This window comes from Pteronotus mesoamericanus, unplaced genomic scaffold, assembly GCF_021234165.1.
Source record: "Pteronotus mesoamericanus isolate MK-2021 breed Mesoamerican mustached bat unplaced genomic scaffold, CSHL_Meso_final contig_182, whole genome shotgun sequence".
NCBI classification, from domain to species: domain Eukaryota; kingdom Metazoa; phylum Chordata; class Mammalia; order Chiroptera; family Mormoopidae; genus Pteronotus; species Pteronotus mesoamericanus.
This window is the reverse complement of record NW_026555078.1, coordinates 18,633,866-18,657,860: the sequence shown is the minus strand read 5'-3', so window position 1 is coordinate 18,657,860 and position 23,995 is coordinate 18,633,866. Positions and strand designations below refer to the sequence as shown.

Genomic DNA, 23,995 nt, shown 5'->3' with positions numbered 1-23,995 from the left:
CTGCATCAGATCACCTGAGAAGCTTGTTAAAATGAATATTTTAGCCCTGGCTTGGTAGCCCGATTGGTTAGAGTGGTGTCCCAATCTGCCAAGGTTGCGGGTTCTATGCCTGGTCAGGGCACACACAGGAATCAACCAATGAATGAAAAAATACATGAAACAACAAATTGATGTCTTTTTCTCTCCCTCCCTACCTCTCTCTCTAAAAATCAATCAGTAAAATTTTTTTAGTGAATATTTTATTAAGTAGGCTGCAAGTGAGGCCTAGAAAACTGCATTTCAACAAGCTCTGAGAGGTTTTAATACATGTTAAGGAAACCACAGCCCCAAGAGGTATCTGTGGGAAGGAGGAAGGAAGCTTGGTGGGAGAGCAGGACTGGGGACCACAGCCTCTCAGCCTGACTTGTTTCAAATCCCCTCTCTCTGATGCCTCTTCCTCATCAGAACGTTTCCTTCATTTTTCTCCCTCTACTTTCTAATTTCCATTCCTTGCCATGCACTCACACAGATAGACTGCTAACTCAGACATGACTCAGGAAACTCTACTGTAAAGATCTGTTCCTACTCTTTTTATTTACAGATTTCAAAACTGAGGCCCAGCGGGAAGAGACATGACTAAGATCACAATACGGGTTAGCACCTGAGGCAATACTGACCCTTTTGAAACCTAATCCAAAATCTTTTCATCAGTACTTGAGACTGCCACTCATCCCTCAGCTGAACTAATAAGCTCCTTTCAGACACAGGTAAAGCAGCAATGTTTTGAAATTACCTTCAAAATGGTCTCCCACAACAGTCTTCAAAGGAAAGCAAGTTTCCACGTCTTGAACCTTTCTCAGTTCCCTGGGTTCCAAAACTATTTGCATTGGTTACTAGGCAACCTCCTCTTTAGAGTTCCCTGAGACTACTCACGGGATCATGGGAGTTAAGTAAGGGGTATTTTCAGTTATTTATTAATTTATATTCTTTGTGAGCTCTTTTGCCAAAGGAACAATTTTCAGATTTCTCTAATGAAAAGAATATGAAATTATGAATATAAAATCAAGCGTAAGGTCTTGAAAGAGGCTTGAATTGAACTTTGATGAAAAAAACCCACCACATGATAAAACCCATAATTTATGAAAAAGTAGGAAAAAGTGAAAAAGTCCAGGATGAAAAGGAGATGCCATTTGCCTAAATGAACAATGAGAGTCCAGTATATAACAAAAAAATAACTAGTATCTCATTTGGCTGTTTTTACCCCTAAAAGGAACGAAGTTGAGGTCACACAAATATACCAGGCTCTTTAGATGTGGCATGGTGTAGAGGAATACTCACAAATAATGCAAACAAAATACCATTATGCACACTTTCAAAGAAAAGATCTATTATTATTATCACCAAAGTGATAAAACTCAATTTTTCCTGAGCTGCTTAGTCATTGCGACTGCCTTGGAGGCAGACCGGAGATCACTGTGTGCCAAGGCCTCCAGTGGCAACCCTGGTCCAGCCCCTTGCACCAGCTGAAGAGCTTTTAAGAGGCAGAATTGGGGGATTCTCTCCCAAATTAAGTGGAAGGTTTTAGGCGAGGAGGCTGTGCGTAAATTCAGGGGTGTCCGTTCGCTTTTGCTACTGATTGGCAGGACTCTGCCCTCTAAACTCAACTTAGCCGGCTGCTCTGCCCTGTCGGGCTCTTAGCCTGCAGTTGTGCGGCCTACCATTAGAGGCTCTCCAACCAGTTCTAACTTTCTCCACAGCCCTGTGCAGCTGATCCGAATTCTGAAATCCAGTCGCAACACGATGGCCTCATCTCCCGCTGTCCTGCGAGCGTCCGGACTCTGCCAATGGTGCCCGAGGAGCTGGGCGCTGCTGCCGAGTTCTCCAAAGGTGAGGCCAGTTAGCCTGGTCTCTTGGGCTCCTGCCCGGACGACGGCGACGATGACCGTGGAGCCAGCGAGCCGCTGCCTCTGGGACGAGCCCGTGCGCATCATCGTGCGCGGCCTGGCCCCGCAGCAGCCGGTCACGCTGCGAGCGTCCCTGCGCGACGAGAAGGGCGTGCTCTTCCGCGCCCACGCGCGCTACTGCGCCGACGCCGGCGGCGAGGTGGACCTGTCGCGGGCGCCGGCCCTGGGCGGCAGCTTCGCGGGGCTCGAGCCCATGGGGCTCCTGTGGGCCCTGGAGCCCGAGAAGCCTTTCTGGCGGTTTCTGAAGCGGGACGTGCAGACGCCCTTCGTCGTGGACCTGGAGGTGCTGGACGGCCACGAGCCCGAGGGAGGACACCTCCTAGGCCAGGTCGTGCACGAGCGCGACTTCCTTGCACCCGGGGTGCGGCGGCAGCCGGTGCGCGCGGGCCGGGTGCGCGCCACGCTCTTCCTGCCGCCAGGTGAGCCCGAGTTGCTGCAGGTACCCTCATGAATGAGAAGGTACCTTGTAGATTTTTCTTCTCTAAGGAACTTATTTTCCTTTTCAATAGTGACTCAGGGAGATGTTTTCTTCCCTATGATTCACAGGAACCCACTAAATTAGATCTCTAAAAGGAAAGGAAAATCTTTAAATTTTATGATAATTTCCTTTTATAATATTCCCTTCTCTAGGACCTGGACCTTTCCCAGGGATCATTGATCTCTTTGGTACTGGAGGGGGCCTGTTGGAATATCGAGCCAGCCTTCTGGCTGGCCATGGCTTTGCCACATTGGCTCTAGCTTACTATGGCTTTGAAGATCTCCCCAAGGATGCTGACAACATAAATATGGACTACTTTGAAGAGGCCCTGTGCTACATGCTTCAACACTCCCAGGTTCTCCTAATGTCCTTTATTGTCTCTTGCTCTCTAGATATATCTCCGGAGGGTGTCACTATGCTCTCACTTGTGCCAAGTACTGCTGTGCTGTTCTTTCACAGTGATTTCTTTTGGGGATGTCCTTGACTTTATGTGCCTAGTTCCATTTTTTCGGTCAGGTGGATTGATGATGCAGACTAATTCATAAAATACATGTGAGATTTTATTTATAGGAAATATGTAATAATACCGAAATTTCTTTTGTTATGGAGCTTCTAATTTGTTAGCTTTGCATACTTGTTTTTTGATCTTTTCCTGACAACAGAGTATTTGTTCAGATGTATTTGCTGTGTGTCCAACCAGATATTCTTTACAATGTGAAAAGAAACTCCTGTCAGCGTAGTTTGATTCTTTTGTGCCCAGTTCATAAATTATAGCTAGAGGCATATCTCGTTGCAATTAGAAAAACATTTTTCTATGTGGTAGGTGCTTGACCCTTCACTCTTCTCCCTTCTCTTCTTACAGGTAAAGGGCCCAGGCATTGGCCTTGTAGGCACCTCTTTAGGGGCTAGTATTTGTCTCTCCATGGCCTCATTTTTGAAGAACATCTCAGCTACAGTTTCCATCAATGGATCTGGGTTTAGTGGAAACACAACCATACGTTACAAGGAGACTTGCATCCCACCACTGGGCTACGACCTGAGGAGAATCAAGATATCTTTCTCAGGCGCCCTGGACATTGTGGATATAGGGAATGATACTGTAGGAGGGTATGAAAACCCCTGCATGATTCCGATAGAGAAGGCCCAGGGACCTATCCTCTTCATTGTTGGTCAGGATGATCATAACTGGAGGAGTGAGTTGTATGCCCAAATAGCCTCTGAACGGTTACAGGCCCATGGAAAGGAAAAACCCCAGATCATCTCTTACTCTGGGACTGGGCATTATATAGAGCCTCCTTACTTCCCCATGTGCCCAGCTTCCCTGCACGTATTAGTAAAAAAGCCTGTGATCTGGGGTGGGGAGCCCAGGGCTCATTCTAGGGCCCAGGTAGATGCTTGGAAGCAAATTCTGACCTTCTTCTGCACACATCATGCAGGTGCCCAGAAGGGAGATTCTCCCAAGTTGTAATGCATTAGTCTATAGTTGACATGAGAGGTACAAGGTCAGATTCTAGTGTTTACTAATCTTATGTAAATGAGTTTCCCCTGAATAATATCAAATTCATATCATTGGTATTAATGATATATTTTAGGTAACTTGTTTCTTTTAAGATGTTATTCCTTTTTAGAGGGGAAGGGATGGAGAAAGACATCAATGTGTGGTTGCCTCTCAAGTGCCCCCTACTGGGGACCTGGCCTGCAACCCAGGCATGTGCCCTGACTGGGAATTGAAGTGGTGGCCCTTTGGTTCACAGGCTGGCACTCAATCCACTGAGCCACACCAGTCAGAGCTATTTTAGGTAACTTTTATGAATAAGTTATTTTTTCACTGATTTCACTAATGTAACCCATGGCTGTTGTAGAAGATTCCATTAAATGTGGACAACAAAAAAGTAAAAAGCATCCTCAGTGTTAAAATTTATGTTCTCTCCTAGATTTTTCTTTTTTTACCTAAGCCCTTAAGCCATACGCAAAACTTAAAGGTGAGCAAATGCTGTGTTACTTTTTCCATCACTGGGAGGGAATGACCATCCAGGGGTTGCTACTGGTTCAACTACTGGTAGCAGGGTAGAATTTTCATCAGCCAAAACTGTGTGTGTTTCACTTACAGTTTATACTCAGTGTTTTGTACAGCACAGTGGTTAGACAGTTATATACTTTACAAAGTGTTGCCCTTGATATTTCCAGTATCCACCTAAAACCATACATAGTTACTACAATAATTATTGACTATATTCCCTATGCTGTACTTTATTTACATCCCCTTGACTATTTTGTAACTACCAATTTGTTCTTAATCCCTTCACCTTTTTTGCCTAGTCTCCTAACTCCTCTCACCTCTGGCAGCCATTGGCTGGTTTTCTATATTGTTGAGTCTGTTTCTGTTTTGTTTGTTTATGTTGTTCTGTAGATTCCACATATAAGTGAAATCGTGTAGTATTTGTCCTTTTCTGACTGATTTATTTCACTTGCATAATACCCTCTAAGTCCATCCATGCTGTCTCAAAAAGTAAGATTTCATTCTTTTTTATGGTCAAGTAATATCCCATTGTATCTATGTGCCACAGCTTTGAAAAATTCTTTAGAAGATTTTAATTTTAGAGAGAGAGGAAGTGAGGGAGAAAGAGAGGGAGAGAAACATTGAGCAGTTGCCCCCAACCGGGGACCTGGCCCACTACCCAGGCATGTGCCCTGACCAGGAATCAAACTGGTGACCTTTTGGTGTGCAGTATGATGCCCAACCCATGCAGCCACACCAGTCAGGGCTGTACCACAGCTGTTTTATCTACTCTTCTAGTGATGAACACTTAGGATGCTCCCATGTCTTGGCTATTGTAAGTAACTACAATGAACAGTACAATGATATGCAATAGGAGTGCATATATTCTTTCAAGTAGCTGTTTTGGGTTTCTTAGGCTATACACCCAGAAGGGGAATTGAGAAATGTTGCTATATTTTGTCAGAATGATTGACAATAATACAAATCATAAAATGAATGAATTTTCTGAGACCAGTGAGTTGAGAGATAGCCTAAAAGTCAGGTACCACTGAAGTGTATGTATCATGTATATAATGGAGAATTTTTGTGATCTAACACTGTAGATGTAGTAACATTATTGCAACTTTATTCACTACTACCTACAGGAAAAAAAATACATTTTACATCATGACCTCTGACATACGCCCCTGTATGTATGTTTATAATTGAAATTATTAAATCGCATAAACACACCTTAGTTCCAGACCATTCAAAAATTGGTCTATAAGCTTCATAAACTGGGCTTGGGAATCTGAACTCATTTCCACAGTTTATAATCTGTATTGTCTAAAGGCAATTATCTAAAATTAAGGATATACATGAAATTTAAAAACTCTTACTGAAATTAGAAAAGTCGGTGTTCACGATGCGTTTCACTACCAAGACCAATAGGTAGAAACAAGGATTGAATGTTATGGGCGCTTTATTCAGATGGCAGGAGATATGAGACGATGGTGGGTTTTGTACCCTAAAAGAGTATCTTATATTTCATCTCAAGACAACATTTTTTATGAGAAGAATAATGTAGGTAAGGAGTTTGAAATTCAGGAAAAAAGTAAGTAAGGGTTTGGAATTCCGGGAAAAGGTTAATCAGATAAAAATAGCAGTCCTGCAATTTTCCTACCATCCTCTCATCTTATCTGTGTCCTGGGCTACAGATGTCCCTCCCCGGAGCACAGTGCCTCAGAGACCATCTCACTCCCTGGCAGTCCTCCTGGGACACAAAGGTCGAATGGCTTGTGGGTCTTCTGGAGTCAGGACAGGTCATACCTCCAGTTCCTGAAAGAGCAGCTTTTTACAAGCACTAATTACTAAGCTTATTACTGATCACTTAAAACTAAAAATTTTCCAACTCTTGAGTTCCCCCATCATTTCTACTGGAACAACATATGACTCCACACGTATAGCAAAATGCATCCAGGAGAAGCAAAAAAAGACGAGTGATTGTTGATTACAAACTTGTTTCCTCTCTCTCCCTCCCGTACCCCTTAGTAAGACCTGATGATACCCCCTTCTTCGAATTACCTCCAGCCTAAACCATGGCCATACTTAAGTTTGGGCACTCTTTATCTCCTACCTGATCTCGCAGTTTACCTTTTCCCAAATCACCTTCACTCTGATGCCAAAGTAATTTTTCTAAAATCCAAATCTGACCATGTATGCTTATCTAATTAAAATCTCAGCGATCTGTCTCCTGCTTCTCCTAGCCACATCATCTGACTGTTCCCTCCTTAAAACACTACACTCTCAACATGCCAAACTTACTGCATTTATATAAGTTGTCTATTCCTCTGTGAATCGCTCTCTGACCCGCAGCAGGTACTGTTGACTATTCTGTCCCTGGTTCCGCAATCTATGTTACATGTACCTGAGTATAGCAGCCACTATGACATGTTTGTACTGGCTTCTTATGGGTCAATTTCTCCCTCTAGACTGTGAGATCCCTACAGATCTAATGGGTGTCTTATTTATTTTTTTAATCCTCGGTATCTTGTCCATAGTAGGTACCCATAAATTTGTTTCAAATGAATTGATTTTTTAAAAGTACGTTGTTAAGAGAATGAAAAGACAAACCATAGATTGTGAGGAAAAAAATCTCTGCATAGCACATACTTCATTAAGGACTGGTATCCAGAATACATAAATCCTAAACCTCAACAATAGGAAAACAAACAATTCAACTTAAAAACAGGCATAAGATTGGACACCTCATTGCAAAGAATCTCATGGAAAGATGCTCAATATCATATGTCATCTGGGATTAAGAAATTAAAACAACACACCTACTAGAATGACTAAAATCGAAAACACTGATCCCAAATATTGATGAAGATGTAGGGCAATAGGAACTCTCATGCACTGTTAGTGGGAACACCAAATGGTACAGCCACTTTGGAAGACAGTTTGGCATACTCTTAGACCACATGATCCAGCGATTGCATTCCTTTGTATTAACTCATAGGAGTTGAAAATTTATGTCCACACAAAAAACCTGCATGTAGATGTTTATAGCAGACTTATTTATAATTGCCAAAACTTGGGAATAACCAAGGTAACTTTTAATAGATGAATGAAGAAACAAATGGTGGTACATCGATACAATGAAATACTGTTCACCAATAAAAAGAAATGAACTACCAAGGTACAAGAAGACATGGAGGAAACTCAAGTGCATGTCTCTAATGAAAGGAGCCAATCCGAAAAGGCTATATTCCATAGGATTCCAACTACATGACTCATTCTGGGAAAAGCAAAACAGTGGAGACGGTAAAAAAGATTAGTGTTTGTCAGGGGCTTGTGGGAGAGGGAGGAATAGATGGAGCACACGAGATGTTTAATGCAGTACAACGATTCTATGTATACTGCAATGGTGTATCTATGTTGTTACACATTCGTTCAAGCCCATAGAATGTACCACACACAGAGTGATTGCTCCCTAATGTAAACTATGGACTTTAGTTAATAATAATGTATCAATAATAGCTCACGAAGTAACAAATGTGCCACAGTTATGCAAGACATAAATAATGGGGGAAAGTATGTGTGTGTATGTGGGGGGCAGTAAAGAAAATTTTATTTATTCATTTTTGAGATTTCTCTGTACTCTCCACTCAGTTTTTTTCTAACCCTAAAACTGCTAAAACAAACACAGACAACAGCATGGTGATTACCAGAAGGGGCTGGGGGACGTGGGCAAGGGTATAGAGATTTAAAAAAAAAAAGATTAATGATTAATTATTTAGAGTACTCAATGAACTTCAAGCAGACTGATGCAGAGATAATAAAGCTTGCAGAATAAAAAGAATATTCTTAAAAAATAATAAAGTCTATTAATCAAAAAGAAAAAAGAAGACAAGCTTCCTCCTCTATAAAAAACTATACTGACCCTAACACTGGTGTGTCTCAGTTAGTTGCATGTCATCCTGCAAAGCAAACGATCGCTGGTTTGATTCCAGTCAGGGCACATGCCTGGGTTTCTAACTCATTCCCTGGTCAGGGTGCATAGGAGAGGCAACCCAATTGATGTTTCTCTCTCCCGCCCCCCCCCCTAAAAATAAAAAAGTGAAATCTTTTACAAAGCTATACAGGTTGTGAAGGTGTTTTAATCTAAAATGAAACTGGAGGATATGAAATGGAGAATCTCGCATGCACCCTTGGAAGAACAGAACTTAACTGAGATACTGATTTCCTGCAAAATACTTCATTTTACAGTAGACAGAGACTTGCCTTCTGACATCTGCCAAGAATCCCCCATACTCAAGCCAATGATCTCACTGCTTGGATGCTGGCTGGACTTCCCTCCCATTATACTGCTCGTCCATAAATACAACCCACCCTAAGCTCTCAGCGGAATCGCCTGTGTTTCTCGAGCTGTAATTCCTCTGCCATTCCTGAATAAACTGAATTTTTTGTAATTCAAATTTACCTCTTTATTTAGGTTGACAGTATAAAACATTTTAAAGATATAGGTAGTATACAGAGTTGGCAAAGGAGCTGAGAAAGGAACTCCTTACATACGCTACTGGTGAGAGTATACTGTACTGGTGCCTTTTTAAAAATTATAACCTGGTCACGTAGCTAACTTGCTTAGAGCATTGTCCCAATATGGCAAGGTTGTAGGTTTGATCTCTGCTCAGGGCGCATATGAGAAGCAACCAATGAATCATAAATAAGTGGAACAATAAATGGATGTTTCTCTCTCTCCACCTTCTTCTCTCTCTCTAAAATCAGTAATTTTTTAAAAAGAGGTAAAGGACATTAAATCTATCTTTAAAACAGTAAGATTACAAATATAAATGATCATTTATTAAGAAATTAAAAATTGTTTCATCGTGCCTAATTTTTGTTTTTAAGTTGCTATTCACCATTACTAAAAACTTATAAACCACATAAATGCAGCATAGACTACTGAAGATATTGAAAATATTAAAGAATATTTAAAAATACATCTGTTATAAATGTTTTATATTTTTAAATTAATTATATAGACAATAGTATAAGAGGATCTAACTTAAGTGTAATTGGAGGTAGAGTTCTAGAGAAGGTGGAGAAAAAATGGGGTTGTAGTGGTATTTAAAGGAATAATGGCTGAGAATTTTCCAGAACTGACACAGGACACCGATACTCAATTTCAAAAAGCTCTATAAATCTCAAGCACGATTTTTAAAAAGTCTACTTTGAGACATCATGATTAAATTAAATACAACCTAAGTCAAGAATGTAGATACAGCCCTGACCTGGTAGCTCACTTGGTTAGCTGTAGTCCCCATGTGCCAAGGTTGGGAGGTTTGATCCCCGATCAGGACACATACAAGAATCAAACTATGAATGCATAAGTGGAAAAACAAATCGATGTTTCCCTCTCTCTCTCACTCCCTCCACCCTTCCTCTCTCTCACTAAGACCAATAAATAACATTTAAAAAATCAAAGTAAGCCCTGGCTGGTGTGGCTCAGTGGGTTGAGTGCCAGCTTGCCAACCAAGGGGTCACTGGCTCGATTCCCAGTCAGGGCACTTGCCTGGGTTGCAGGCCAGGTCCCCAGTAGGGGGTGTGCAAGAGGGAACCACACATTGATGTTTCTCTCCCTCTCTTCCTCCCTTCCCTTCTCTCTAAAAATAAATAAATAAAGTCTTTTTTAAAAATCGAAATAATTGTGTCTGGTGGGGTTAAACAAGGCAAGACAGGAGTAAAATACATAAAAACAAAGCATGTCGGTCGAAAGAGAAAGTGATTGAATTTAAAGTATTCTCAGGGCCTTGCCCTGGCTGGTGTGGCTCATTTGGTTGGAGCGTTGTCCCATACACCAAAAAATTGAGGGGTCTATCCCCAGTCAGGGCACGTACCTAGGTTGCAGGTTTGATCCCTGGTCAGGGAGCGTAAGGCAGGCAACCAATTGGTGTTTCTCTCTCACATTGATGCGTCTCTCTCTTTCTCTCTCTCCCTCTTTCTCTCCCTTCCTCTCTCTCTAAAATCAATAAATATGTGTCTACAAATATTTTAAAAATCAAGTGTTCTTAGGACTTTGTATTATTTAGAAAGAAGGGCAAAAGTTGTGCTAACTTGGAACTTTGGTAAATTACGTCTATATGTTTAAATTTCTAGGTTAACCAATGAAAGAATAAGAAAAAATACACAACTTCTATACTGATACCGGTAGAGGGGGACTGAATGACAAAATGACAACAGCAGCAATGTAGGTTTCCTTCTCCACCAGTTGCTAGAAGAACATGGAGCAGTGTTTCATTCTGTTCATACAACAGTTGCTTGGTCAAACTCCCTGGTCACTTCTTACTGGTGATTTAATAAAATTACAAAAGTAATTAATGTAGCATCTGAAAGAGTTAGTCTCTCAACAGGAACAGCAGCAGTTAGGGCAAAATTCTTGGCAAGCACTCAACTTGGTGACTCCCCCAGTTTAAAGTTCCAGGAACTGAGCCAAGGGAGGGCTCTCCAGGATAAGAATGAAGCTGTTTCTGTATGCAGACAGCAAGTGGCTGTTTTGAAGGTTATACCTTCCATTTAACTTCTCTCTGAATGTCAGGAGCCTTCCCTTAAAGACAAAGAATGAGGTCCCTCAAAGGGAGGGCTATGTAGCCCCAGCGTCCTTTCTCTCTAGACAATATCAGATTCCTCTGGAGAAACCATATGCCTGAGTCCCGATGCCTCGGACGAGAGGAACGTTTGAGAATTTCAAGGGATTTTACATACAGGAACAGAGATGATGCGAATGCCTAGAAATCTTAATTGACTGGGAAAGAATAAATGTTCGAGGATATGAGAGAGGAAAGATCTGAAACGGACAGGTTTTCCTAGCTCTACAAGCTGGACACAGAGAACCAAAGGTATCCTGTTGGTTGGTTTCCTCCTTGTATGAGGTTTTATCATTTCCTGATACTGTTCTTTGTTTTTCTTAAAAAATCATTTCAAACTCACAAAAATGTTGCAAAAAAAGAATCGACCTCCCTAAGCCCTTCCTCCAGCTCCCCTTCATGGTAACACCTTATAGAACCATAGTAAATGGTTCAAAATCACAAAGTTGACATTGATACAATACTATTAACCATGAGACTATTATCGATATTAAGAGTTACTGCTGTCTTGGAGAAAGGACTTACTCAAATGGGTAGTATACTGACTACTAAAAACAAAAACAAGGAGCTCTCTTGTCCCATCAAAACTGTACACATAAAATAGAACCAGGCCCGGGATCATGAGTGAAATCGCAGTTGACCCTGGAGTGACTGGCAGTCTGTCTCCATCTCCAGCCTTTTCCCCTGTAATTGTCGATTGGGTTATCAGAAAAGTAATGGATCTCGCCAATGTTGAGGATTCCAGAAAACCAAATGAACTCATGTTAACTGTGGCGGACAGTGTTTCTCTATAGGCAGATCTTTCTAAATCATCCCTGATCGGTATCCTTTGACTGATCTTACCGGGGCATTGTTTTCAATCCCAGTACATTTAGACATCGATAGCAGCATCCTCTCGCTTGGCAGCCAGTGAGCTTTACAGTCTTGACTCCAAGTTAGTTCTATTCTCTAACATTTGTCAGAATCCGTTAAGGTGGGATTTAAACAGGTATCCTGATTCTAATTCAGATAGTGAAGTTAGTCATTATATTGATGGCATGCTGATCAGAGAAGATTGGCTCAGAAGCAGTTTCTTCCTGAAACACAGCCTTTTCATACTGAATTTATAATTGAAAGGCAGTGGGGCTCTTAAGCACAGGAAAAGGTAAGGTCCCTCTCAGAGAGAGAGCTGCCTGGGAGTGTAATTATCTGGAGTAACCAGAGGAATTCTAACCTAGATCAGGGAAACTCTTTTGTCTGTCCATGAAGTCTCTACCCCTACAACAGAGGCACAGAAATGAATTGGTATGTTTTAACACCAGAGATAGCAAGTTACATATCTGGGTGTTAAGTTACAGCCACTTCATCAAGCCACTAGGCAAACATTGGAACTTGTATGAAGCCGCTCCCCTCTCAAGAGGGAAAAATGTGTTCTTACAGCAGCTGATTCTTTTGCAGATTTGGGTGCTCTCTGGTAGTTGGCCTATGCAGTACCTAGTTCTTTCATGGAGGTGTAAGTGCAGAATTCCCCAGAGGAGGGCATTTTGAATGGCCCAGCTCAGGGCTCCTCCTCGACTGCTTTCTCCTGATGTGTCTGGGATCCCTGGGTCCCATTTCTGTGCCTCTTCACAGCAACCTGGGCATCTGGGAAGGGGGAGGCAGAAACCACTTTTCTCCCCTAACTTTCTGAAACCTGAGTATGAATTTTTAAAATTGAATTTATTGGAGTGACATTGGTAAGTAAGATTATATAGGTTTCAGGTGCACAATTCTATACTATAGCAATATTCAACTGGTGTGCCACAACACACTGGTGTGTTGCAAGAATATTTTTTAAAGATTTTATTTATTTATTTTTAGAGGAAGTGAAAGAGAGGGAGAGGGAGAGAACTATCAATCGATGGGAGAGAAACATCAATTGGTTGACTCTCGCGTGTGACCAGGGACTGAACTGCAACCTTTCACTTTGTGGCCAGATACTGATCCAACTGAGCCACGCTGATCAGGGATGCTGCAAGAATTTTTAAAACATCAATACCTGACTATTTAGTCAAGGACACTGACCTCTTTGCCCTTATATTGTCAAAAAAAAAAAAACAACAACAACAAAAACCAAAACCCCAAAACAATGAACCAGCCAATACCCCAGCTGTCCAGTGTGAATAAATCAAAGTTATACCTATTTTTTTCCTGATACTGGCAAAAAATACAGGGTCCAGCACAAGTAATGCCCCTTTTTATTACAAAATCTTTTCTTACAAAATCATAAGCATGTAATTCTGTAACATAATGGTATCACACCCAAGCACACCATATGACATTTTAGGTGAAATGTTCAAATTGAAACTATAAATTATCACAGCCATATGATTACCCTCCCAACCACACTCAAGCAGGCGTTACTTCTGCCAAGCCCTGTATAATTTTTTGATGTGCTGCAGAATTTTAGTAATTAGTTTATGTGTGCCATAAGATAAAAAATGTTGAAAATTGCTGCTATAAAACATCATCTGCATACTGTATTGTATGCTTACCACCCCAAGTCAATTCTTCTGGCCACAGTTTATCCTGCCTTTACCTTCTGCCCCTTTTCCCTCTGGTCATCACCATAATGCTGTTTGTGTCCATGAAGTTTGTTTTTGTTTCTTGTGCTTAATCCCTTCAACTTTTTCACTCAGTACCCCAACTTCCCTCTCCTCTAACAGCTGTTAGTCTGTTTTCTGTATCTATGAATGCATTTCTATTTTGTTTGTTTGTATATTTTGTTCATTAGATTCCACACAGAAATAAAATCTTATGGTATTTGCCTTTCTCTGACTGCCTTATTCCACTTAGAATAATACTCTCCAGGTCCATTCATGCTGTCACAAAAGGTCAGATTTCCTCCTTTTTTTCTGGCACACTAGTATTCCATTGCGTAAATGTACCACAGACTTTTTATCCACCCATCTACTGACAGGCCTGTGGGGTGCTTCCAAATCTTGGCTATTTTAAGTAACACTACAATGAACATAGGGGTGCATATATTCTTTTGAATCAGTGCTTTGGGTTTCTTTGGATATATTCTCAGAAGTAGAATCTCTGGGTCATGAGGCAGTTCAATTTTTACTTTTTTGAGGAACTCCATACTGTTTTCTACAGTAGCTGCGCCAGTCTGCATTCCTACCAACAGTGCCTTAGGGTTCCCTTTTCTCATCCTCACCAGCGCTTGTTGTTTGTTGATTTATCGGTGACAGCCATTCTAACAGGTGTGATGTGATATCCCATTGTGGTCTTAATTTGCATTTCTCTGATAATTAGTGACACTGAGTATCTTTTCATATGTCTATTGGCCATCTGTATATCCTCCTTGGAGAAGGGTCTATTCAGGTCCTCTGTTCATTTTTTAATTGGATTGTGTTTCCATTTTGAGTTGTATAAGTTCTTTATAAATGTTAGATGTTAACCCCTTACCAGATGTATCATTGGTGAATATGTTTCCCCATTCAGTGGGTTGTCTTTTCATTTTGTTGGTGGCTTCCTTTGCTGCACAAAACCTTTTTAGTTTAATGTAATACCATTTGTTATTTTTTCTTTTGTTTCCCTTGCCTGAGGAGACATGGCAGAAGAAATATTGCTACAACAAATGCCTGAGATTTTAGTGCCTATGTTTTCTTCTAGGATTTTTATGGTTTTGAGTGTAACATTTAAGTCTTTAATCCTTTTTGAGTTTATTTTTGTGAATGATGTAAGAAGGTCATCTAATTTCATTTTTGTGCACCTATCTGTACAATTTTCCCAACACCAGTTATTGAATAGACTATCTTTACCCTATTGTATATTTTTGCCTCCTTTGTCGAATATTAACTGACCATAAAGATATTTATTTCTGCGCTCTCTGTTCTGTTCCATTGATCTATATATTTATTCTTATGCCAGTATCATGGTGTTTTGATAACTATGGTATTGTAGTCTAGTTGGATATCAGGTAGCATGATTCTTCCAACTTTGTTCTTCTTTCTCAAGATTGCTGTCGCTGATGGGGTTTTTTTGTGGTTCCACATAAATTTTTGGAATATGTGTTCTAGTTCTGTGAAATGTGCCATTGGTATCTTGACAGGAATTGTGCTGAATCTATAGATTGCCTTGGCTAGTATGGACATTTTAACGATGTTAATTCTTCCTATCCATGAACTTGGTATATGCTTCCACTTATTTGTATCTTCTTTCTTTCTTCAGTGTCTAATAATTTTCTGAGTACAGGTCTTTTACATCCTTGGTTAAATATATTCCAAGGTATTTTCTTAGATTCAATTGTAAACGGAGTTGTTTTCTTAGTTTCCCTTTGTGATAGCTCATTATTGGTGTATAAAAATGCAACAGATTTCCAGATATTTATCTTGTATCCTGCTACTTTACTGAATTCACTTATCAGCTCAGGTAGGTTTTTGGTGGAATCTTTAGGATTCTTTATATATAGTATCACATCATCTACAATTATTGTGCTGGTGGCTGCAGCAGCCCAGGTATATTTTTTGGAAGCTGAGTGTTCTTAGGTTGAGGGAAGCCTGAAACATTTTAAACAACAGGTATTTAAAATTTGTGGCAGCTTGCCCTGGATGGTGTGGCTCAGTTGCTTGGAACATCATCCCATAAACTGAAATACTGCTGGTTTAATTCCTGGATACATGTTTGGGTTGTGGGTTCAGTCCCCAGTTGGGGTGCATATGAGAGGCAACTGATCAATGTTTCTCTCTCACATGGATGCTTCTCTCCCTCTCTCTCTCCCTCCCTTCTTTTCTCGCTAAAATCAATAAGCATGTCCTCAGTTGAGGATAAAAAACAAAATAGGTGGCAGCTGTTACTTCAGGAGGTACAATGGGAAAAGTTGATGGACCTCTGACACCAGGGTTGTCATACGGTATCTTTTTGTTCACTTTATAAATATGTATTCAGCTTCCATATGTTGTTTCTCCCCCGTGTGTCCCACCTACCCTTCTCCACCCTGCTCTATACTCAAGTAGGCTGAGTTGTATGGTTAGGCTCAGCCAAAGAAAATAAGTGGCTGTTCTGAAAACTTGCAAGATACTGCGAGGGCAAGAGGAAAGTGAGGTCAAGGTTTTTATTCTCACCACTTCTGCCACCTCATCATGTGTGCCTGCCTCCCTCTATAAAGGCTACAGCACCTGCCAGGCAGCCCTTTCTTCTTCAGCCTTCAGACCTAAGGTTCTGCACCAAACCTTTTCTTTTTAAAACCTTGCCCATGACTTTGCAAACAGTTCCTTTACGGAATGCTTCTCAAATTACCCAGTTTGAAAGTGCCACTTTTTTCTTGCTCATAATCTGATACAATTCAACACTGACACTGCCATGTCCAGATTTGTGACTTGAGGAACAAAACTCAGTGAACACCTACTGTAAGTGTATCAGAGAAGTGTTTTTATATACGTTGGCCCATGTGATTGTAACAAAAAAACTTTGTACAGATAACAAAACTGGATTCACAGGCTTAATTATGTAGCTTGCTAAGTATCACCAGACTATTAAAGAGCAGGCATAGACTGGAACCCAAGTAGGTCTCACTCCATAGACATCTACTTGCTCTGGAAGCCACTCTAGGGACCCTTAGCTCTAGGAAAAGGCTTGGTAAAGGATTAGGGGTAAGGGAGGGATTAGGACTATGTTTCTCCACTGATCTGCTGATTTAAATAGTTTTACAGATTTTTGACTGTGGGTGAGGTCAGCGCCCCTAACCGCATCCTGTCCCTTGTTCGAAGGTCAACTGTACACACCTCCGATGCTTTTATAAACTCCAGATTCTTGGAACCATCAATATCTTTCCCAATCCTGTAGCTGTAAGCAGTCTTTGTACATCTATCTATTGTCCTCCCCTCCCCTCCCTTCCCCTCTCTCCCCTTCTCTCTACCTCTCTCTTTCTCTCCCTCCCTCCCCGCATCGGAGGACAGAGAGAAACACGGATAGGTTGCCTCTAGTACGCGCTCCGACTGGACGCAACCGCAACCTAGGCATGTGCCCTGACCCGGAATCCAATGGGTGACCGTTTGCTTTGTAGGTGGAAGTCCAACCAGCTGAGCCACACTCGTCAGGGCTGTACCTCTATTCCCACACTCACCACACTGAATTGCAGGATTATAGTTAATTCTTAACAGATATTTTCTTCCACTCAGGCACTAGTCGATTTGCATACATTCTAAAAGGCCTCACGTAGAGCCTTGGGGAGTGTCAACGTGCCAGCCCAATGGCGGTGGTGAGTGCAACTGTTTCAACAGCCACTGATCCCCGGGGAGGTGAAGATCCCAGGCCCCGCCTTTGACTCTGCCAGGCCGGGACATCTTTTTTCTTGGAGATCGAGATGGCTGCGAAGGTGACACTGGAGTCCGCGGACCGCTGCCGCACGGACTAGCCCATGCATGCCAGGTTCCTTCAGTGGCAACCCCAGTCCAGCCCCTTGCACCAGGCTGAAGAGCTTTTAAGAGGCAGAATTGGGGGATTCTCTCCCAAATTAAGTGGAAGGTTTTAGGCGAGGAGGCTGTGCGCAAATTCAGGGGTGTCCGTTCGCTTTTGCTACTGATTGGCAGGACTCTGCCCTCTAAACTCAACTTAGCCGGCTGCTCTGCCCTGTCGGGCTCTTAGCCTGCAGTTGTGCGGCCTACCATTAGAGGCTCTCCAACCAGTTCTAACTTTCTCCACAGCCCTGTGCAGCCGATCCGAATTCTGAAATCCAGTCGCAACACGATGGCCTCATCTCCCGCTGTCCTGCGAGCGTCCGGACTCTGCCAATGGTGCCCGAGGAGCTGGGCGCTGCTGCCGAGTTCTCCAAAGGTGAGGCCAGTTAGCCTGGTCTCTTGGGCTCCTGCCCGGACGACTGCGACGATGACCGTGGAGCCAGCGAGCCGCTGCCTCTGGGACGAGCCCGTGCGCATCATCGTGCGCGGCCTGGCCCCGCAGCAGCCGGTCACGCTGCGAGCGTCCCTGCGCGACGAGAAGGGCGCGCTCTTCCGCGCCCACGCGCGCTACTGCGCCGACGCCGGCGGCGAGCTGGACCTGTCGCGGGCGCCGGCCCTGGGCGGCAGCTTCGCGGGGCTCGAGCCCATGGGGCTCCTGTGGGCCCTGGAGCCCGAGAAGCCGTGCCTTCGGCTGGTGAAGCGGGACGTGCAGACGCCTTTCGTCATTGAGCTGGAGGTGCTGGACGGCCATGAGCTCGAGGGAGCGCGTCTCCTGGGCCGAGCTGTGCACGAGCGCGACTTCCTTGCACCCGGGGTGCGGCGGGTGCCGATCCGCGCCGGCCAGGTGCGCGCCACCCTCTTCTTGCCGCCAGGTGAGCGACCAGCTTCCGCCGTTATTTTTGAGTCGGGTGGAGTCCGAGACCCTGTGTGGTCTGTAACCTGACCTGGGGACCACGTGATTGTGGAACTTAGCTAAACTGGTCTCCGTGCTCCCGAGTCTATGTTGATTTCTAGGTGGAAGTTTTTCTTCCAAGTTTCATGGCACTTCCTGGAGGCCCTGTCACTCCCTTAGCTGTATGCTAAAAGGTCCATACAACAGATATTTATTGAGATAGTCTATGTGCCAGCTACGCTGCTATGTTTGAAATGCCGATATTAGGCAATGAGTTCTGCTGGTGTTCAAGAGTGATTTTTGCCTCCTTTAACATCAAAGTTCCAAGGAAGCTAAAACCCACGTTAGAGGCAGTTCCCCATAATCCAAAACAAAGAGAAAAAAGAAAAAAACCCTTGATAGTCCTACCCCCACTACCATAACAGTCTGTCAGTGTTTTTCAATATGGGATGATTTTCACCCCACTCCAGGGGTATTTGGCAATATCTGGAGACATTTTTGTCACAAATGGAGGGGGTGGTGCTGTTGTCATCTTAGTGGATAGAGGCCTGCACTGCTGCTAAACATCCACAGTGCACAGAACAGCCCCTCAACAAAGAAATACCATACTCAAAACGTCTGTAGTAATGAGATGGAGAAGCTGTAGTCTAAGTAAAAACTAGGTGCTTGCTAGATAGCAGCAGCCTGGAAACAAGACCCTTGACCCACCCCTTCCAAACCATATTTGATTAAAACCCCTGCTGTAGAGAAATGCTGGAGTTGCTACAGCTTACAGAAATCCCTAAATGGAATTCAGTGCTTCTTCTCCAAAGCAAGAGACCCTGCTTTATTTTTATAGTTCTTCAGCAATTCATAGCCTTAGTGGCTGTCCACTTAACTGTGAACTCTTGAGGCTGGATTTGGGTCTTACACATCACTATATATTCCTAGAGGCTTGCACAGGGATATAGAAGGAGCTCAATAAACCATATAGACTAATTCAATAAGAATCTCCAAGAAACTTTCATTAACAGCAACAACAAAAAAGTCTCTCACTACCTAGTTGTGGTATCTCATATTGCAGACAAGTCAATCTTAAGTGTTAACAATTTCGGTGTCACTAGGTGACCCACTTAAAATTTAGTGTGTGTGTGTGTGTGTGTGTTTTGACTTAAAAGCTTTTGTAAATAATGTAGAAGGGTTCAGTCATTTAACAAATATATGTTAAGGACTGTGCTACATACTGGGATGCAATGACTAGCAAAGTTGGACAGGAGCTTCTCTGTACTTACGGCCTAATAGAGGACACAGAAATCTATCCTTACACCTGCAGTAAGCATGGTAAGTGCTGAGGCAGGGAAGTTCAGGCCCAGGGTACTCTTTGAGGGAGAGGGAACATGCAAGGGGGCCAGGGAAGTGTTGCAGGAAGGGAGATCTAAACTTAGATGTGAAGACCGACCAGTCAACCACATCAAAAAGGTGAAGGGAGAATAGTGCATACCATTTTCAAGAGTCCAAGAGAACATGGCACATTTAGGGATGGCACTTTTAAGGCTAGAGCAGAGGATATAAGGCATTGTGGAGTATGTTCTAAAAATCCCCTATATATGTAGAATGCATTACAGATCTCAAAGCATTCTCCAATCTTTTTTTTTTTTAAGGAAAACAAGAAAAATTGATAGAAAATGTGCATCCCATCATGTTATTTCTAATTTCATTTGCAGTTCGCCCTTGAACATGGACTTGAACTGCATGGGTCCACTTACAAATGGTTTGTTGGGGTTTTTTTTCAATAAATATACAATCAGTCTTCCATATTCCCAGGTTCCACATCTGCAGATTTATTCAACCATGGATAAAACAGAATTTTCTCTTTGGTTGGAAATACACAGGTATGGAGGGCTCACTGTATGCATTGTTCTATGCCATTTTATATGTGACTCAAGCATCCATGCATTTTGGTATCTGTAGGTTTCCCAGAACCAATCCCCTGCAAATAACTAGGGACAACTGTAGTTATATTAATAACTGTATATTAATTAACTGTAGATTCTGGAGAGTCAAAAGTTATACTGGGATTTTTTATCTCAGAGGGATCGGCACCTCTAACTCCTGTGTTGTTCAAGGGTCAACTGTATTTATTTTAGTATTATTTTTGTGAAAATATGTAAAAAGTTCGGGATAAAATAAGGCATCTTACCCACCCTCTTCTTTCCTCACAGGGTTTTGTTTGTTTGTTTGTTTGTTTTTTAAGTCAGCCCTGCCCAGGTTACTCTGTTGGTTGTAGTGTTATCCCATACACCAAAGTTTGTGTGTTTGATTCCTGGTCAGGGCACGTACATAGGGTGTAGTTCAAGATGACCAGTTGATCTCTCTCTCCCCTCACCTCACTAAAAAAAAAAAAAAAAAAAAAAAAATCAATAAACATATCCTCAGGTAAGGATTTAAAATAAAAAATGTAAAGTAAAAAAGGGTCCTTCTTTTCACCAACCCCCACACCCTCAATTTTCCTTGCTTCAAAAACTTCTCTTTCCTGACTGCCAAAATCTGAAACCCAAAAATGTCTTTTGAGAGTCTGAAGCTCTTTATGATTTGTGGTACTTTCTAGGTGAAGGGCCCTTCCCTGGGATCCTCGATCTCTTTGGAAGTGGTGGTGGCCTTTGTGAATACAGGGCCAGCCTCCTGGCCAGACATGGTTTTGCTGTGCTTGCTCTGGCTTATTTCAGATTTGAGGACCTCCCTGAATACCTAAATGATGTGCACTTGGAGTACTTTGAAGAAGCCGTGGACTTCATGCTGCAGCATCCAGAGGTGGGTTCTGGTGCTCCCCTGAATGCAGAGAAGAGGCAGAGGAGACACAGGGGTGGATCTAAAAGCCCTACCAGGACACTGGGGGATAGAAGTATGCCATGAGACAGAAAGGCTCCTTCAAAAGTTTTATTAAAAGGATTATTATTTCTATTTCCACTCATCTCTCTCTAATCCCTTAAAAGTTGACTGTTTAGTTCCCTTTAATTCTTGACCGTAATTCAGAGTTGGACTAAAAAGTTACTAATCTTGAGTTCTAGTTTTACATTTACTAACAAGGGGCCTTATGATCCTTAATAAGGCAACTGCCCTCTCTGGGACTCGATTTTTCTCATTTATAAGATTAATGTGAGTGTGTAGAGGAAAAAGTTTGACTGGAAAAAGACATCTTTGAGACAGTTGGGGACTGTGTATTTGATAATATTAAAGAATTGTTAAGTGTGATAATGATAATAATAGGGTTTTGCAGAGAAAGTTCTTATCTGATAGTGGAAAAAATTAATTAAATAAAACACTTTGGTAGTGATAATAAATGGAATAGATACTCTGCTACTATGTAAACTTAGAGATCTAAACATTTTAATGTTAAGGAATAAGATGTTCTACAAGGTCTGTAGGATAGTTTAACTCTGATAAAGTTCATGGACTGGTGTTTTAGCAAAGTTGCTAAAACCTAGTTGATCTTGAACTGTAACAATTGGTTTATTTAGTGGACATAGGCTCCAGGAAAAAGAGACCAGTATATACTATCAGCCCTGCCCTCAAACTTAGAGAAAAGGGTCTTCTTCCTTGGACCCTTCGTTATAGATGGCTACTCTCTAGCCTTCCTTTGGATGCATTTCTGCCCAGAGGGTGAGGAGTCCAAGGGACCAAGGGAATGTGTCTACCTGGAACCCATGTGGCTACCCTCTCACCATGCCCTGTGGATCTTGAACCCCAGAATTTTTCTGCTGATCGGCATTGATCTTGCTTCCAGGCCCTATGCCTCTTCTCGGGGTCCTTCAATGTCAATATATCTAGGTCTTAAACTTACTGGTTGGGGTGTCCACACATGTATGTGAGCAGCCCCTCAAGGTGCATGATGGAACCAGGGGTAGAAGAGAAAGAGAGTGGGCCAGGGACCAGGGATTGGGGCCAGGGCCTGGCTCTCTCCTAAGTCATGTTCCAGTACAAAACTCCAAGGAGTTCCAAGATTTTAGATTTGAACCTTATCAAGGTAGGAGAAAAGAATATATTTCATATAACAGTTTATTCACTTGATATTTTAAATATTTTGGTATAGGGTATATGGGTTTCTGTGTGTATTCTTAATCCAGACCCCATAAATATTAGTGGAGGGCATGTGTACTAGGAAATTAATTAATTTGCTTATTAGAAGACACTCTTAAACTTTGTACATTGTTGCATAAGGAATAAAAGCAAATGACATTTGAGAAAACTACCTAGACAATATATAATCATTGTTTATGTCCTCTGTTTATGAATTCTAGGCTTATTCATTTTCTCTCTCTCTCTCCCTCCCATCCCTAATCAGGTGAAAGGCCCTAGCATTGGACTTCTTGGATTCTCCAAAGGAGGAGACTTGTGTCTCTCAATGGCCTCTTTCTTGAAGGGCATCACAGCCACCGTACTTATCAATGCTTGTGTGGCCAACACAATAGCTCCTCTACATTACAAGGATATGATTATTCCTGATCTTGGTAATGACCCAGGGAAACATACAACCACTGAGTCAGGCCTTATAGATTTCATGAATATTTGGAACAATCCACTGGAGGAACCCTACCACCAAAGTCTTATTCCATTGGAAAAGGCCCAGGGGCCCTTCCTGTTTATTGTTGGCATGGATGATCATAACTGGAACAGTGAATTCTATGCTCATATAGCCTCTGAACGGTTACAAACACATGGGAAAGACAGACCCCAGATAATCTACTACCCAGGAACTGGTCACTGTATTGATCCACCTTATTTTCCTCCTTGTAGAGCCTCTGTCCATGCAGTATTTGGTCTACCAATATTCTATGGTGGTGAGCCAAAGGCTCATTCAAGGGCACAAGTAGATGCCTGGCAGAAAATTCAAACTTTCTTCCATAAACATCTCAATGGTAAAAAATCTGTCAAGCCCAGCAAACTGTAACATTATAATCATAGATGAGATGCTATTAATAAAAATCCTATTCATACAGCATGTATTTGGGTTTTCCAGAGCACCTAGGAACTATTTTGTAACAAAGCAACCATCTCGGCTTCCTTGTCAGGTCCTACTGGATTCCCAGCCTTTGCAACCCTCTTTTCTTCACTGGTGGGTCTACCTCTTTGTCCCCTGAACATGTCCAATGTATAGGCTCAACCTTGATCTTATCTGTAGGACTAATCTTAAGCTTAAGCAGGAGAAATGTAAGGAGCACTTGCTCAACTTTCAATTGATGGCCCAGCTTTGGCCTTGTGTTCTTGTTCTAAGGACTGAGATTCTGTATTGCTAAGAGTCCCATATACCCTTTGGGCCTTAACGCACCACGTTGGGAACCTGCCCACTCAAGTCCCTTAAGGAATGGACTTGGCTTCATTCTTGCCAGTACACATTCCTAAATGTGTACTCAAGACTTGTTTCTGAACTCCAACTGGGACATTGATATACTTATGTGGGGTCCCTGTTTGGGTGCCAGATGAAGGGGGGTACCCTGGCTGCTATGGATGAAGAAATAAACTGTACCAGACATGATTTGCCTGTCAGGAGGGGGGGTGGTGATTCCCTCAAGTGGCGAATGCCCTGAGCCCTTCTCTTGAAGTGGCTTTTATTGAGAACAATATGTGCAGGGGTACACTGCATGCATACAAA

At 42.3% G+C, this 23,995-nt stretch overlaps 2 protein-coding genes across 6 annotated transcripts; both read left to right on the top strand.

Annotated features, from left to right (window-relative positions):
• The first annotated feature begins 1,582 nt into the window (after positions 1–1,582).
• On the top strand, positions 1,583–8,841 carry LOC129065911 (peroxisomal succinyl-coenzyme A thioesterase-like). Of its 3 annotated transcripts, none has more exons than XM_054567312.1 (3): positions 1,583–2,362; positions 2,574–2,776; positions 8,672–8,841. In XM_054567312.1, the coding sequence occupies exons 1-3, from the start codon at positions 1,780–1,782 to the stop codon at positions 8,672–8,674; spliced, it is 789 nt and encodes a 262-aa protein (XP_054423287.1). In that variant the 5' UTR covers positions 1,583–1,779; the 3' UTR covers positions 8,675–8,841. The 3 variants fall into 3 exon arrangements, with proteins under 3 accessions (XP_054423287.1, XP_054423285.1, XP_054423286.1); XM_054567310.1 differs by lacking the exon at positions 8,672–8,841 and adding an exon at positions 3,284–4,337; XM_054567311.1 differs by lacking the exon at positions 8,672–8,841 and adding an exon at positions 3,284–3,456 and having other exon boundaries at positions 2,574–2,855.
• LOC129065910 (acyl-coenzyme A thioesterase 6-like) lies at positions 2,690–23,469 on the top strand. 3 transcript variants are annotated; one of them, XM_054567309.1, is made up of 4 exons: positions 2,690–2,776; positions 17,721–18,346; positions 20,954–21,156; positions 22,688–23,468. In XM_054567309.1, exons 2-4 carry the CDS (start codon positions 17,764–17,766, stop codon positions 23,291–23,293), a joined length of 1,392 nt encoding a protein of 463 aa, XP_054423284.1. In that variant the 5' UTR covers positions 2,690–2,776; positions 17,721–17,763; the 3' UTR covers positions 23,294–23,468. The 3 variants fall into 3 exon arrangements, with proteins under 3 accessions (XP_054423284.1, XP_054423281.1, XP_054423283.1); XM_054567306.1 differs by lacking the exon at positions 2,690–2,776 and adding an exon at positions 17,258–17,445 and having other exon boundaries at positions 22,688–23,469; XM_054567308.1 differs by lacking the exon at positions 2,690–2,776 and adding an exon at positions 17,258–17,392.
• Positions 23,470–23,995: the final 526 nt, after the last annotated feature.